Source organism: Neopelma chrysocephalum, unplaced genomic scaffold (genome assembly GCF_003984885.1).
Source record: "Neopelma chrysocephalum unplaced genomic scaffold, ASM398488v2 Primary Assembly neopelma1_228, whole genome shotgun sequence".
NCBI classification, from domain to species: domain Eukaryota; kingdom Metazoa; phylum Chordata; class Aves; order Passeriformes; family Pipridae; genus Neopelma; species Neopelma chrysocephalum.
In genome coordinates this window covers 32,788-48,138 of record NW_020897890.1, presented here as the reverse complement: position 1 = coordinate 48,138, position 15,351 = coordinate 32,788, and the positions used below count along the sequence as shown (strand labels likewise).

General features: G+C 72.0%; 1 protein-coding gene across 1 annotated transcript in view; it reads left to right on the top strand.

Moving 5' to 3' along the window:
• The first annotated feature begins 89 nt into the window (after nt 1-89).
• Nucleotides 90-15,351, top strand: part of LOC113977382 (microtubule-actin cross-linking factor 1-like) — a 32,340-nt gene continuing 17,078 nt past the window's right edge. Inside the window, exons 1-16 of the mRNA XM_027703461.1 lie at nt 90-395; nt 946-1,086; nt 5,927-6,006; nt 6,313-6,433; nt 10,894-11,064; nt 11,216-11,379; nt 11,758-11,917; nt 12,009-12,093; nt 12,514-12,755; nt 12,970-13,089; nt 13,204-13,311; nt 13,417-13,635; nt 13,901-14,104; nt 14,189-14,420; nt 14,538-14,764; nt 14,854-14,976. Coding sequence (XP_027559262.1) covers nt 117-395; nt 946-1,086; nt 5,927-6,006; nt 6,313-6,433; nt 10,894-11,064; nt 11,216-11,379; nt 11,758-11,917; nt 12,009-12,093; nt 12,514-12,755; nt 12,970-13,089; nt 13,204-13,311; nt 13,417-13,635; nt 13,901-14,104; nt 14,189-14,420; nt 14,538-14,764; nt 14,854-14,976 — 2,676 coding nt within the window. The 5' untranslated portion in view covers nt 90-116. The remainder of the gene's footprint in view (nt 396-945; nt 1,087-5,926; nt 6,007-6,312; nt 6,434-10,893; nt 11,065-11,215; nt 11,380-11,757; nt 11,918-12,008; nt 12,094-12,513; nt 12,756-12,969; nt 13,090-13,203; nt 13,312-13,416; nt 13,636-13,900; nt 14,105-14,188; nt 14,421-14,537; nt 14,765-14,853; nt 14,977-15,351) is intronic.

The following is a 15,351-nucleotide window of genomic DNA, read 5'->3' as shown; positions in this document are numbered from 1 at the left end:
CACGGTGCGGGTCGAGCCGGACACCAGGAAAAAACAGTTCCCTGTTTGGATCTAACCACTTAGCACTCTTTTGTAATTAACCTGCCGGCTTCAACCCCCGCACCCCGAAGGAGGAGATGACCCTGGCCCCACGGTGCACCACGCTGCAGCCGGCGTGCTGGAGGAGGACATCACGGGGTTCCCCGGCACCGGACAGCCAGACACACCACACCGGCACCGGACAGTCAGACACACCACGCCGGCCCCGGAGCTGCTGCCCTGGACCCCTTCCACCCACCCCTCAGCGTGGCGAGGAGGGGGCTCTGCGCCCGGCCCCCCGGCTGCCCCATCTCTCCCTGCCTCGGCCTCCCGGCACGTCCCCGCCACCACCGCACCGCGGAGCCGGTGCCCCGACCGTAAGTGCCTGCCCCGGTGCTGCCCCGGTGCTTCCGCGCCGCGCGGGGGGACCTGCCTCCGCTCCGCCGCTTCGCCCACCGAGGGGCTTCGCTGCGCGCCTGCCTCCGCCAGCCCACCCGCTCACCCGCCCTCCGGGACGCTCCCGCCGTGGCCGGCCGGTCTGTCTGTCTGTCTCTCCGTGTATCTGGGAAGTGCTTCCGCTCGAGGTCGATTTCCTCACACTAACGTGGCTCCTGTGCCCCCTTGGCGGGTGTCTGCCAGAACCCCACGCCCCAGCCCGGTTCCACGTGGCTCCTGTGCCCAGAGCCCCCCCCTGGCCACGGGGACTTTCCTGACCCCCTCGTGAGGGGTGCGGGGGCCCCAGGAACCCCGGAGCGTGGGGGTGGGCCGTGGGGTGCTGCAGCAGCCCGGAACACGCTCCTGTTAGAAAACGGCGAATTTCTGTAAAAGCAGCCTCCTCCTCCTCTTCCTTCCTCGCGGCAATTCCAACCCCCCCCGCCCCCCGCCTCCCCCCCCCCCGCCTGCAGTAACACGCTCTCTCTCTGGCAGACGTCTTTTTCCAGTCCCACCAAAGATGTCCCGGTGCCGCTGGGTGAGCTCCTGAGCTGGGTCTCCGACGTCAGCCGGTCGTGGATGGGCTCGAGGGGAGCCCGGGAGGCTGCGGCTGCTCGGCGGCGCTCACCAGCACAGGTAAACGCCGAGCTCCCCGCCCTGCCCCGGCCCCGCGGCGCTGCCGGCCGGGTCAGCGGCTTCATCTCGCGGGTCGTTCTCCCCGTCTCATCCCATCTCTTCTGTTCGCTTTGTTGTAGTGTGGCTGGATGTCCATCTCACCTCCCCTCATCGCCGCCACGGAGCCCGTCCCCTGCCCCCGGGGCCGGTCGGACCGCGCCTGAGGACGTGGGGGACGCGCTCCCTCGCCCTTTGCACGTGCCAGAGCCCCCGGGCAGAGACCGGGGCTGCAGTGCCTGGGCAGCCGGTGGCCCGAGAGGCACCCACGGGGTCACCCAGTCCCTCCTCCTCGCCCTGCACACCCCCTCCTCCCCAGGGACGGCCTCCCGGCGCGGTGCTGGGCTCACCGTGGATCTCCATGGCATCTCCTCCTTCCCCCCTGCTCTCATCTACCACCTGTAAATCCAGTCATGTTACCCTCCGCCTCCGGTGTCGTTATTGCTCTCATTACCCCGTTTGGCTTTGCACGTGGCTCCGGGATGCTTCCCGCTCCCCGGGGCCCCCCGTGCCCCGACCACCCCTCATCGGGGCATCGGGGGGCCCATCCATCACCCAAACAAGTGTTTTGGGGGCAAAACACTAAAATCCCGACCTATACATGCTGCGAAGTGTCTGTAAAAAGGGGCAGTGTGGACCCAGGGCTCCCCTGCAAGGGCAGTAAAGGAGAATCCTCTGAAACCAGCCGGCAGCTCTGCGTGGTCTGTTTGCCCCTCCGGCCTCGCCACCATGGCTGTGGGCTGGGGGCTCCCACTGCCTCCTGTGGCTTTGTGACATGGGCTGCTGGTCGTGGTGGAACATGCTGGGGCACAGTGGGTCTGACCGGCTCCTGGTGCAGGTGCTTCACCCATGGGCTGGGCCTTGGCGTCCCCACGGTGCTGCCGGGCACAGACCAGGGCCACAGGGGTGTCCCCAGGGCTGGCACTGCCAGGAGGTGAGTGTGGGTGCAGCCCCTGGCCAGCAGATCCCTGGTTTTGGGGAGTGGGCAGTGCTGGGACTGTGGGGGCTGTAGAGGCTTTCCAGGCTGAATCTCTCCCGTGGGGACAAACCCATCCCTTCCAGCCCCGTCAGTGGGGCTCTGGGCATGGCAGGGACACTGTCCCCCACGGCACCCTTCCCTGTGCCCATGTGTGCCATTACCACTGCTGGTCCAGGGCTGTGCCCACTGGTCCTGTGGCCTCTGCCCAGTGCAGGCTGTGCCGTGGGCTCTCCCTTTTCGGGCAGCGAGGGGCTGCTGTGGGCAGATGGCAGCAGTTTGCTGCGAGGATGAGGGGCTGGAGGGGATCAGGGTGTGCTGGCCCAGCAGCCACTGACAGGGGCAGCAGCGCTTGGGAGGGACAGCCCTGGCAAACCGGGAAGTGTCAGTGCAGCTGCCAGCGCAGGCGTGGGCAGCTCAAGGGGTCTGTCCAGCCTGGTGAGCCACCCTCTGCCCAGGCTGGGGCTCCCTGAGCGGGAGACTCATCCTGTGGCAGTGCCAGGAGCACCAGGCACCACGCTGGGAGTGCCGGAGCTGTCCGGGCCCTCGCGGGACCCCTGTGATGTCCAGGGGCTGGTGAATTCTCACTGTGCCAGGAGCAGCTGGGCGTGTCCACCCTGGCAGCAGCCCCGAGCGGGGAGGCCGGGCTGGCCAGGACAGATGGCGGCGGCTGGGAGGACGTTAATTGCATTGTCCGTCTGCAATTAACCACATCTGTCCCCGCCGGCAGCGGGACGGGGCCGTTGGGTGCAGCAGGGCCAGGGAGATTGGGGGGGGGCACAGGCTCAGGAGGGGTCCCCGGGCAGCAGTGATGTTCCTTGGGGTGTCATGGGCTGCCCAGGGTCACACCGCATTTCACTGCCCCTCCAGGTATTCCCTGTGTCCCTCAGACCTTTCCTGCTCCCCCACACATCCCCTACTCCCCCCACCTTCCTGACCCTCCCCTCCTGCCCCCTCCCCAGCCGGTCACCTCTCTCAAAGCTCCTGAGGCCACCAAGAACCCTCTTCTGGCCCAGGGCTAAGCCCCACGGCCCAGCCCCACGTCACTGCCTGACACTGGTGGGGTTCAGCTCTGGCCCCTGGTGAGAGACCCCCCTGCTCCTGGGCCCGACCACGGGACCTGTGTGCACATGACAGAGGAGATCCCACACCCTTTCCCACACCCCCTCAGCCCTGTGCCCCCGGCATGGGGACCCTCCCAGTGTGCCCGGGGTGATGGGATCCTCCCCCCTTGGCTGGCAAAGGGGCACAGGAGACGGGGACATCCCAAAACCTGGGCTGTCTGCTCCCGGCTGCCGTGGGGTGAGCACGAAACTCCCAACCCAGCACAGTGTCCTTTGTCCATGGACCCTCTCCATTGGCTCGTCCTGTCCGCCCCCCTGAGACCCCCCGTCCCTCCCAAAGCCCCTTCAGCACCGCGTGCCGGGAGTGACCAGGCCGGCGTGTAACCAGGCCAAGCTTGTCACGATGGAAAACTCCGTGACATTCCCAACTTTAATGCCCTGCGGTTCATCCCACCCCGCTGCCGGAGCTCGCCCTCTCCGCCCCCCTCGAGCTAAAACCATCCCCTCGGCATTAACACCGCGGGCCGCGGCGTGTGAGGCACCGAGTGCCGCCCTGGCCGCGGTGCCCATCAGCCCTGGAGGGGTCCCTCGCCCCCCGCTCGGCGCAGCTCGGCACTGGCCGGTGTGAGCGGCAGCACCGCCCCGTCCTGGCCGCGGTCCGGTGCGCGGGGCCCGTGGCCGCCGTCCCAAGCGTGGCCGCCGTCCCAAGCCGTGGCCGCGGGAGCCGGCTCGGCTGCCAGCAGCTCCCTGTGCCACCGCCCCGGGCACTGCTGGCTCGGCCCCCGCCGCGCCGGGAACGCTCTGAACAGCTTCTCCACAAAGCCCGACCGGCCTCTCCCACGCCCCCCCATCGCCGGGGCGCTGAACCTCCCCATGGGCAGGGACCCCGAGACCCCCCCCGGCCGCGCCGCTGGGGCTCGGAGCCCGGGCGCGTTGGCCGAGGGCGGCTCTGCCTCTCGCAGTTCTGTGCCCCGTCGGTCCGTGCCGGGTTCACCGGCGCTGGCAGGGCCGGCGACGCGGTGGGGACAGCGGCGGTGCCGCGTGGGCAGCGCGGTGCGGGGGCCTGCCTCCCGCCGCGGCACTGCGGAGCTGCTGTCGGGCAGCTCCAGATCCGCTCGTTCCTGCCGTCTCGTCCCCGGGCGAACGGCGCAGCCCGCGGTGTCCGATGCCCGAGCCGGGGCTGGGGGGCTGCTCCGGACCCACCCCCGGCGCGCCGGAGCGGACGGCGGCTGCGGGACCCTCGCAGGCACGTGCCGCGCTCAGCACCTCGGTGTCCCGGCGCCGGTTCGGGGTTCGGGGCTCCTCGTGGTCTTTTGGCACGTCCTCGGGACCGGAGCGGCCCGTGCAGCCGGGACGGGCTGGCAGCGATCGCCGGGGCTTCGTCCTCGGCTCCATCGCCGCCAGCCTGGACTGAGTTTGGGCTGGAAGAGCGTTTCCCACTGCGGATGCTGTTGTCGTCTGCCCACCTGCGGCAGCGTCCTCCAGCTCCCCGGTTCCCTGTGCCCAAACCTCTTGCCGCAGGGCACCGCGGTCCTGCCCTGGGATGAGGGCTCCCCGCGGGGCACACGGGGCCGGGAAGCAGGATGATGATGATGCTGGTGGCTTGGCCAGCTGGAGGGGGAGCACCAGTGCCAGTGCCGAGGGCAGGTGGCCACACTGAGGGCGTGTAGGGCGGGGGGACCCTGCCGTGGCTGACGGCATCGTGCCCGCGGGGTCAGTGGTGAATGCACAGTCCCGGGATCGAGCCCTGCCGGCGCTCCGACCACGCGGGACTGCTGCGGCACCGGCACCTGAAACCTGCCTAATGCCGCTCCCCCTCATTCCTGGAATTCCCTACTGCTCCTGCGGGGGTTCCTGACCAGACCCTGCCCGCGGCTCCCTCTGCAGCAGCCGCATCCAACACACCCCCAGTCTGCGGGTGACCGTGTCCCGTTTCCCTCCCGGGGTCCCCAGAGGCATCTCCCCCTCGTTGTGCTCGGCCAGGTGACCCAGCTTAATTAATCACCAGGGTTAACGACCAGTTAATTGCAGGGCTCCCTGTGCTCTCGGGAGCAGCGTCGCCCTCAGCCTTGGGAGCGGGTACGGTGGGATCCCTCCTGCCAGCCCCGCTGTCCGCAGGGGCGAGGAGCAGCCGCTCCCTGTTCGTGCCCGGTCCCTGTACCCGCGCCGGGGCGTTGCTGGGTTTTAGATCTCGGTGTTTGCCCGGTGTCTCATCCCACATGTTGCAGCAAAGCGACCGTGCTCGCAGCACCCGAGCCGGCAGTGGCCGGTGTGGGTGTCAGTGCAGCGGATTTTCCATGGATCGGTTTGTCGCAGATCAGTTTTCCGTCGTTCAGTTTGCCGTGGGTCGCTTTGCCGTGGCTTGGTTTGGGCTCAGCCAGGCGCCGGACCCTGGCTCTGCAGTGCACAGAGCAGGTGTAGGGACACTGGGAGCCAGATGGAGCCCAAGCGGCGGCAGGGTGAGATCTGGGAGTGATCCCGGGTGAAAAAGGGTCGGGAATTTGGGGAGCGCTGCAGGAACGCAGAGGAGCCGGAGCAGAGCCAAAACCCGCAGGCACCGGCGGCGGCTGGAGCAAGGACAGACGTCGGAGGTGTCGGACAGGGGAGCTCTGCCCCGGCTGGTGAGGACGGGCCGTCCCTGGGGAAACACAGCGACACTCCAAGACCTCCGCAGCGGTGTTTTCCGGGGGGGGAAGGCTGTGGAGCCTCGTCCTCTGCCGAGTCCTGGTGTCCCGTCCCCACCGTCCCTCTGCTCTCCCTGCAGATGCACCGCGCTGCGGGGGACACCGGGCTCGCCGGGGAGAGCGCGGAGGGGTCACCGCCGGACGGGGAGGAGATGGAGAGGTACGGGCACCACTGGGCACCGCAGAACGCGTCGTGTCGGGGCCTGCGAGTGTGCCTGGCTGTCCACACCGTGATGGGGGAGCTGGGGGGAACCCGCACCGCCCGGGGGGTCTGGGTCGGCGCCGGGATGGGGAGGGCGCGGTTCGGCTTTGCCGGGGAGAGCGGGGTGGGAACGGGCACAGCCGGGACGCCCTTGGCGGGGTCTGCTGTGAGCGCGCAGCGAGGCCGGGGCTCAGCGGGGTGTGGGCAGGGGGGGACAGCAGCCATGCCCCCCACTCTGTGTTAGCGTCCCCGCTCTTTCCGCAGAGCCCGGCCGCGGTCAGAACGGAGGCTGGAGGTGCAGGAGCAGCTGCTGGCCCTGCGGCACTGGCTGGACGCGGTGGAGAAGCGGCTGCCGACGCTGCCGGAGCCCGGCACGGCCCCGCAGGTAACGTCTGGCCCCGGGCTGCGGCCGGGTGGCGCGGAGCTGGGCAGGACCAGCTCACGTCTGTACCGAGGCCGGTGAGGTCTGAGTCCCTGGAAGGCAAGAGGGTGCCCGGCCACAGCCGGCTGGGAGACCCCTGGGCTCGTCCACGCGAGTCAGCGTCAGGCCATCCGTCCCCGGCTCCTGCTCCTCGGCCTGACGGTGCTGCTGGCTCGGAGCCCGCGGGCCCCGTCGCCCTACCAGTGCCCGCAGCATCGCTGCGTCGGAGCCCCGCTGGCCACGGGGCCACCGGCTGCACCGGGCTTCAGCTGCGGCTCCGGGCGCGGCTGCCCGGGCACGGGAGGTGCGGCCGTGAGAGGGGTGCGAGGCCGTGCACGAGGGGTGTGCGGGCCGCTGTGCCCCCGCCCAGGCGCGGGGCCGCAGCGGGAGCAGCGCGGCGGGGGCTGCCGGCGGCCCCTCCTCGCCGCCCCGCGCGCAGCCCCCTCGCCGGCTCCTTTTGTTCGGGGCCTGGCCGGCACACGGGCTCCCTCGGCACACATGACGGCACAAACTGAAAGGGCCATTCATCCCGGCCCCGGCGCAGACAAAGCCGAGGCCGCGCAGAAACCCACCCGGCTCCCGGGATCTGAGGCTGCGGATTCCAGCCGACCGCTCCCGCCCGGTGCCCCGCGCCGGGCTCCCCTTGCCCGGGGCGCCCGTGCCACCCCGAGCCCGGTACCTGGGGCTGCGGAGCGTGCCGGGCGAGCTGCCGAAGGGCGGCTCGGCGGATCGTCACCCCCCCCTTACCCAGGTCCTGCCCGGTGGGTCCCGGCTGGGACCCACGGGGTGCCGTGGGGTGGGTGCCCGAGGTGCCGTGGGGCTCAGCCCCATTGCTGGGCGCCGGGCCGCTCGGTGCCAGCAGTGGAAGGCTCCAGAGCTGGGTGGGGAAGATGGTGCGGAGCCGCCACAGGACGGTGTGGAGCCGCCGAGGCCCTGGCAGATGCTAATTCCCGGCAGCGTCTCTGGCAGCAGACAAAGCCCCCGGCCCCGCCGCCCACCGCTCCCAGGGGACCCCGAGCAGCCCCATCCATCAGCGCGGCCGACGCGCCGGCAGCGGCCCCCCGGCTCCCGGGGCCCAGCGAGGGCCACCCGTGCAGCGCTGTGTGGCAGGACCCCCGCCCTGGGGGGCTCTCACTGGCCGGGTGGGGCCGCGGAGCCGGGTCTGGGCGGGGTGGGGAGGGGGTTTACACGGCGGGCAGGAGCAGCTCGCCCCCGGATTCCTTCAGCACCCAGGGGGGCAGCGGGGAGGTGTCCCGGAGCCCCAGGTTTGCAGCACCCCGGCTTTCAGGGTGGGCTTCGCCACACCATTTTGGCAGCCCAGCCTGGGCCCCCCCAGCCGTGCCTGGCTTCACTGAGCCTCCCCAGCCCAGCCCTGCTCCACCGAGTCCCCCCAGCCTCGGGCTCAAAAGCCCCCGCACCCGCAGAGCCCCGAGGAACGGGCCGAACCCCTGGGTGACCAAGGGGCTGGAGCCGGGGGCCACAGCTGGGGTGGGGGGTCGGTGCTCCCCCGGGGGGGTGCAACCCCGGAGCTGGAGGGGCTGTGACACCCCGGGGCGGTGCCGGTGTCAGTGCCGGTGTCAGTGCCGGTGCTGGTGCCGGTGTCGGTGCAGGTGGCAGCTGCTCTAAGTGTCGGTGTCGGTGCAGGGGCAAGTGCTGGTGCCGGGGAAGGTGCCGGTGCCGGTGCTGGTGTCGGTGTCGGAGCAGGTGCCGGTGTCGGTGTCGGAGCAGGTGCCGGTGCCGGTGGCAGTGCCGGTGCCCGTGCGGGGTGTTGCCCCCCCGGGCGGCGCGGGGTGGGCGGTGGGCCGGCGCCGCCCCTCCCCCGCGGGATGGCTGCGGGGCCCCGGGGGTTTCCCCGGTAACGGTGGCGATCGGCGCCCGGAGGGTTAACGGGGGGGGGGGGGCGGCGTGTCCGGGGTCAGACCAGCCCCGCCGAGCCGGGCCGGGGCCGGGGCCCGGTGCGAAGGTCCTCGCCGGTACCCCCCCGCTCTCTACGCTCCCCCCGCGCCGCGGGCGCGGTGCACAAAGGCGGCGGCGGCGGCGGGGCCGGGGCGGCGGTAACGGGGACCGAGCCACCCCGCTGCCCCCGCCCCGCTCCCTCGCACAGGCCGGGCCCCCCTCGGCCGGTAACGGCGGCCCCGGCCCGGCCCCATGGACACCCGGAGCCGCAGAGGGGTGAGTGTGGGGCGGGGGGTTTCGCGCGGGTCCGGGAGCGCGGGGCGCGCGTGGCCGGGCGGGGTCTGTGTCCCCGCAGCACCCCCGAGGCAGGGGCGCGGAGAGGGGTCCCCCCGAGTCACCCCGCGTCCTGTCCCGCCCCCCCCCAACTCATGCGGTCCCGAGGAACCCCGACACACGGGGGGGGGGGGAGAGGGGGGTGTGCGATGCCCCGCGGGACTGCACCCACGGGGGTGCGAGTGTCGGGACCCTGCTGTGGGTGTGAGTGTGTGCGGGGACCGTGCCCGGGGGCCGTGCCCGTGGCGTGTTTCACGGCGTGTCGGGCCGCGCGTGGGGGCCGGGACACCCCGGGGGAACGCGGCCGGGGCGGGTGCGTGTGGGTGCCCACGCGCTCCCCACGCGTGTGCGGGGCTGCCACAGGTGCGTTTCATGTCACGGGTCACCAAAGCGCGGGGGGGGGGTCCTGCCGCTGGCCCCCGCACGCGAGGGCACGAGCGCGGGGTCTGCATGTCGGGGTGTGTGTAAACACGCGTGTGTGCACACGTGTGGGAGTGTGTGTACGTGTACACACGTGTGTGAGGGTGTGTTTACACACGTGCACAGGGGCGTGTGCCCGGGGCCGAGCCGGAGGGCCGCGGACCGGGAGCGCTGCGGCTGCGGCAGGGGAGGGCTGGCAGGGGGGGCTGCCGGGGGAGGGTCCTGCCGGGTCACGCCGGGGGATTTATGGCTGCGGCAGTGCTGGCAGGGTGGGAGGCCACCTGCCTGTCCTCTGCCTGTCCCCCGCCTGCCCCCTGCCTGCCCGCCCGCCCGCCGGTGGGTGCCCCCGGCCGCCCCTGTCCACTCCCAGCCCCCCGTCCCCCCGGACAGATGCTCCTCTCTCCCGGCTCCGCCGCCCTCGTTAATCCAACGGCACAAGGCGACGCAGGGCGGGAGCATCTGCCCGTCCCCAGTGCCTGGCGCTGCCGCCACTGCCGCGCCTGCCGCCGAGACGCGCAGGACGGGCACCCCGGGCACTGCCCGGCGGGGTCTCCTCCCTCCGCCAGGCCCCGGTGACGGTCAGCGTCCCGTCCCCTCCTTCCCCGTGCCCCGGCTCTCGGCAGCCCTTTGCTGCGGGGCCAGAACGCCCCGACACCGGAGCGGGAGGTCAGGCGGACCCGGGCAGCGCGGGGGGCGGGAGGGGTGACCCGGGCCCCGCGGTGGCCCCGGCAACGCGCGTCCCCCTGGCTCGTTGCAGGCCGGGATTTGAGGCGGGGGCCCGGCGCCCGCGCCATGGGGAACTCGGTGAGCCGGCCCAGCTGCCTGGGCGAGAAGAGCCGGCGGCCGGAGGAGCTCCTGCGGGAGCCGCCGTGCCGGGAGCCGGGGCTGGATGAGGGGCAGGCGGCCGCTGGAGGCGTCACGGAGGCCTGGCCGGGGCTGCCGGAGAAGGCGCCGGTGCCGGTGGAGAACGGCTGGAGCCCGGTGCCCGGTGCCGTTCGGAGCCGGCCGGGCAGCCCGGTGCTGAGGCGCAGCCAGTCCGAGGTGGCGGTGCAGAACGGGGGCGCGGCCGGCGTTCCGGCGAAGGGGCAGGCGGGGGGCGCAGCCTGGACGCCCCCCCCGGGCCAGCGTCCCCCGCGGCACCTGGTCCTGGAAACCTGTCACCACGCGGGAAGTGACGGAGGTGACGGAGGTGACCGAGACCATCGTGACGGAGATCGTGGAAGTGACCGAGTATCCGGCGGGCGAGAAGGGCGGCGAGCCCGTGGTCACCCGGACGGTCACCGTGCTGACGGAGCGCGTGGGGGAGCTCGCTGCCGCCGGCTGCGCCGGACACGCGGATGCCACCGAGGTGACTGCCGGGCAGGGACCCTCGCCGGGAGGACACTGTGCCAACCCCGCGCCGCGGGGCTGCCCTCTGGCACGGTTCTCTCGGCGGCGACTCTCGGCCTTCCTCTCCCATGGCCGGGGCTCGGGCAGGGTCGCCGAGGTCTGTGCCCTGGTGCTGGTGGCACCCCTAGTGCCGGGCACATAGGACAGGGAGTTCCCTCTTCTCGCGGCTGGCGAGGATCGTGTGTCCAGAGGGGTCCAAACAATGCAGGGTGCGCAGCCCCTGCTTTGGAGAGCCCTGCGAGGGACGCCGGGGAGGACCCCACGGGGCTGGGCAGGGTCCCACTCACTGTCCCCGGCGTCGCCTCCCGGACAGGGCGCGGTGTGGGGTCGCAGCGCAGCCCCACCACCCGCCCACCCGGGCGGCTCAGCCACCTCTCCACCCACAGGTGCCCCCGCGGGCCGTCCCCGTCCCAGAGGAGGCGGCGGGCGCGGAGCGGGGCCAGGAGACGCTGGAGCGGCTGCTGGCCTGGGTGGCCGACATGGAGGAGCTGGTGAGCAACCAGAAGCCGCCGTCGGCGGAGGCGAAGGTGGCGAAGGCGCAGCTGGAGGAGCAGAAGGTCAGCAGGGCCGGCCGGCGCGTCCCTCCCACGCGCTCCGGCCGGGGATTAGGGGGCCGGGGTCGGAGCCGCCCGCCCGGGGCTGTGCCGGGGCGGCGGGGGCGGGCGGGGTGTCCCCGGCACAGCGCGGTGCCCCCCCCTTGCCCCGCAGCTCCTGAAGCGGCTGCTGGAGGAGCGGAGGCCGCGCGTGGAGCTCGTCCTGCAGGACAGACCGGCGGCGCACGGCTCCGGCACGGCTCCGGCACCCGAGGGCAGCGCCAGCCTCTCCGACCTCGCGGAGAGGTGGGACAAGCTGATGCAGGAGGCTGAAGCCAGGTGGGTCGGGGGCCAGGCTCTTGTTGCCAGGCAGGCACAGGCTCTGGCTACTGGTGGCCTCACAAACCGTGTCACCACAACACCCCGATGTCCTTGTGTGCCCTGCCCCGCTGGCATCGGGGCCACCACAGCAGAGGAACTATCCCCATCCCACATGCTGGGGCTGCACGGGGGCAGCGGGTCTGAGGCTCTGCAGCCAGTCCTGCACGAGGCCCTTCCTGCAGGTCCCTTTCTGGGGACGCTGGCCTTGCCGTGTCCCTCTCCTCGGGAGTCACAGGGCAGGGGGACCCTGCTGTGGGGGAGAGAGGGGGCTTTCCTGGCTGGGGCCTTGGCCTCAGGGACTGTCACCCCCGGGCTCACCCAGCCCTCCCGACGCAGGTACGGCCGCCTGGAGCGGATCCTGCCGGCGGCTCAGGGCTTCCAGGAGGCCGTGGATGCCTTCCAGGAGTGGCTCGGTGCCACGGAGCGACAGCTGGCCCAGCTCTGGCGCACCGACGGCTGCGTCGGCCGCGTGCAGGACGCCCACCGGCAGACCCAGGTGGGACCAGGGTGGGCACGGGGTGGGCACGGGGCGGGCACGGGCACCTGTATCATTGTCAGTCGCTGCCACGGGAGCTTTACTTGCCCAGGCCCTCTGTGAGGAGATCCGCGGGCGGCTGGGAGAGCTGGACAGTGCCCTGGAGAGAGGGCAGCGGGTCCTGGACATGGTGACAGGTGAGTGGCGGCCACGGGGTTGGGACTGCGGGGTGTGGGATGGGACGAGCACAGAGCGCGGCAGCCCAGCCTGGTGGTGGCACCCCTGGGCACTGGGGGTCCTTGGAATGTGCTGCTCCCCACCCCGGGGGCTGTGGGGTGGTGTGAAGGGGCGCAGCATCCCACGGGATGGAGAGAGGCCAGGGCAGAGCCTGGGGGTCGAGGCCACGGTGGGACAGGGTGCAGCGATGGTGAGGGGAAGCTGGGAAGGTGGATTTTGCTGGCAGTGGGATAAGGGGCCAGATCCAGCTCTGGGAGCAGCAGGAGAGGAGAAAGGTCAGGACAGAGTGACCATCGCAGCGATGGAAGCTGTTGGTGTGGCTGATCCCATGCCTGGGATGCTGGCTCGGAGGCTCTGATGCCGGTGTGGTGTGGCCGCAGGGGAGGAGGCCCAGCTGGTCCAGGAGAAGATGGAGTCGCTGAGGATGCGGTACCTCATCGTGGGCCAGAGCAGCACCGACACCGCTCACCGGCTGGGGCAGACCCTGGAGGCCTCGTCCCGCCTGGGCACGGCCCCCGAGGACCTGGCGCTGTGGCTGGGCCGCCTGGAGAAGGACCTGGGCAAGCGGGAGAGCCGGGAGGACGGCCAGGAGCCCCCAGTCAGCGCCGGGGACAGGGAGAAGGTGTGGGGTGTGACACTTTGGGGACTGTTACCCTCTGCCTCCCTTTACCATCCCTGGCATCTCTCTGCAGCGGGAGGTGGTGGAGTTGGGTCCGGGTGGGATACTCTGGGTTATGGGAGACAGTCCTGTGGGACTGTCTGTGAGTTTCTGTCCTGGAGCAGCCGCCCCGGTGTGTGCCCGCTCTGCCCGGCTGACACCCGTCCCTCTGCCCCAGTTTGAGCAGGTGCTGGAGTCCCAGCTCGCCCGTGTGACCGGGCTGGGCAAGCGGCTGGAGGAGATCGGCCGCGTGCAGCTGGACCCCGAGGCTCTGGGCTCGCAGCTCTCCGAGCAGAAGGTGGGTCCGCAGCGGTGCCCAGGGGTCCCGGGCGACACCAGCTCGGCGTCCCCGCTCCGCCAGGCCCTGCGCCGACCCCCCAGGACCCGGCACCCACCCGCTGCTCCCTTCCAGCTGCTCTCTGCTGAGGTCCTGCACTGCCGGGGGCTGGTTGAGCGTCTGCTGGGGATCTCAGAGCCGCTGCTGTGCTGCTGCCCCGAGCCCCTGCGGCAGCGCCTCCAGGTGAGTTTGGGGGGGGGTTTGCCAGAGGGGACGCTGCCCCCAGCGCTTGGGGACGGCCGTGCCCCACACCCCCAGCCGTCCGGTGACCCCCCCCCGCCTCCACAGCCGTCGGTGCAGGCGCTGCGGGAGCGCACGGAGCAGCTGTCCCTGCGCAGCGGCGCCTGTGCCGTGCAGCTGGAGCACGCCCAGTCCCTGCTCGCCCAGTTCTCCGAGGCGCTCGAGGAGCTGCTGCCCTGGCTGGAGGAGACGCAGGCCCTGGGGGTGCAGCTCTCCCCCGACGCCATCAGCTACGAGGCCTTCAAGGAGCAGCAGGCGCTGCTGCAGGTGCGGGCGGGGGACAAGGGGCGGGGACACGGGAGGGACATCCCTCGGGGAGGCACATCCCTCGGGGTTGGGAGCGGGGAGGCGACGGGATGAGGCGGCATCACCGGGGGAGGGGCCCGATGGCACCCGATGAGCATCAGCCTGCTGGAAGCAGCGCCGGGGGGTGCGCCAGCACACGGCCCCGTGGGATGAATCCCCGTGGGATAAATCCCCGTGGGGCATGTGCCACCCCGACGTTGGCCCCACGGCCGCCCCTCGCCCCCAGAGCCTGCGGGAGGCCATCGCCGAGCACCGGCCGCTGGTGGGGAAGCTGCAGCGGGTGTCGGCGCAGCTGGTGGAGCTGAGCCCGGAGCAGGGGGCCCCGTTCCAGCGGCGCTGGAGGGAGGCCGAGGAGCAGTACGGCTGCATCCGCGAACGCGTGCGCCAGGCAGCGGCTCTGCTGGAGGACGCCCTGCCCCGGTACAGCCAGGTACGGGGGGGCTGGCACCGGGGGGGTGGTGGGGGGCGTGTCCCCGGGGGCGTCCCCTCGAGTGACCGGGCCGAGTGTCCGCAGCTGACGGAGCGCATGGACCTTCTGCTGGAGTGCCTGGAGCGGCTGCAGAGCCGGCTGCAGAGCCAGCCCCCCGTCCGAGGGGACGCGGCCCACCTGCGGGAGCAGATCCGGGAGAACAGCCTGGCCCTGGGCGAGCTGGAGAAGCTGGGGGTGGCCCTGGAGGGCGTGCGGGCGCAGGGCGGGGAGCTGCTGGCCACCATGAAGGCGGCGGGCTCCGACGCCGTGGCCAGAGGTATCGGCACGGAGGGGTGGGCAACGGCCCCGCCGGCGGGTCTGTGTCCCTGTCGGGGCTGTGTGGGGGTGTTGGATCCCTCAGAGCGCTCTGATCCCCGCCCCCCGTGCCCCGCAGGGATCCAGGAGCGCACGGAGCGGCTGCTGGAGCAGTGGGGGTCCCTGCGCGGCCGCTGCCAGGAGCAGGAGCGGTGGCTGCGGGAGCTGCTGGCGCTGGCCGAGCGCTTCTGGCACGGCCTGTCCGAGCTGGCCCTGGCGCTCGGGGACACCCAGCAGCTGGTGCTGGGGCTGGAGGAGGCCGGCGGGGAGCCCGAGGGCATCCGAGCGCGGCTGCGCACCATGCAGGTACGGCCGGGGCGGGGGCCTGGGGGGCAGCCCCCCGGCACGGGCAGCCCCCCGGCACGGACAGCCCTGACCCCCCGTGCCATGTGCAGGCGCTGCGGGAGGAGATCGATGCCCTGCAGGGCGAGCTGGACACGCTGGGCAGCCTGGGTGTGGAGCTGATGGCCTCCTGTGGAGACCCCGACAAGCCCGATGTCACCAAGAGCCTGGACGATGTGAGTGTCCCCGGGGTTGGGTTCGTGGAGGAACGGGGTCCTGGAGCTGTGGGGTGTCCCCTGACCCTGGGCAGTGCCACTGACCCCTGCTCTCCAGACCCCTGCACAACACCACTGACCTTCACACCCAGTGCCACTGACCCCTGTGCCTGGACGCCTGTGTGGTGCCACCCCAGTACCCCAGACCCCATACTCTGACCCCCTTTTGGCACCACTGACCCCGTACCTTGTCCCCCTGCACCCTGTCCCCTCCGTGGCACTGCTGACCCCGTGCCCTGTCCCCTCACGCCCTGTCCCCCCACACTCTGCCCCCCGTGGCACCACTGACCCCATGCCCTGTCCCCCCACACCCTGTCCCCCCGTGGCACTGCTGAC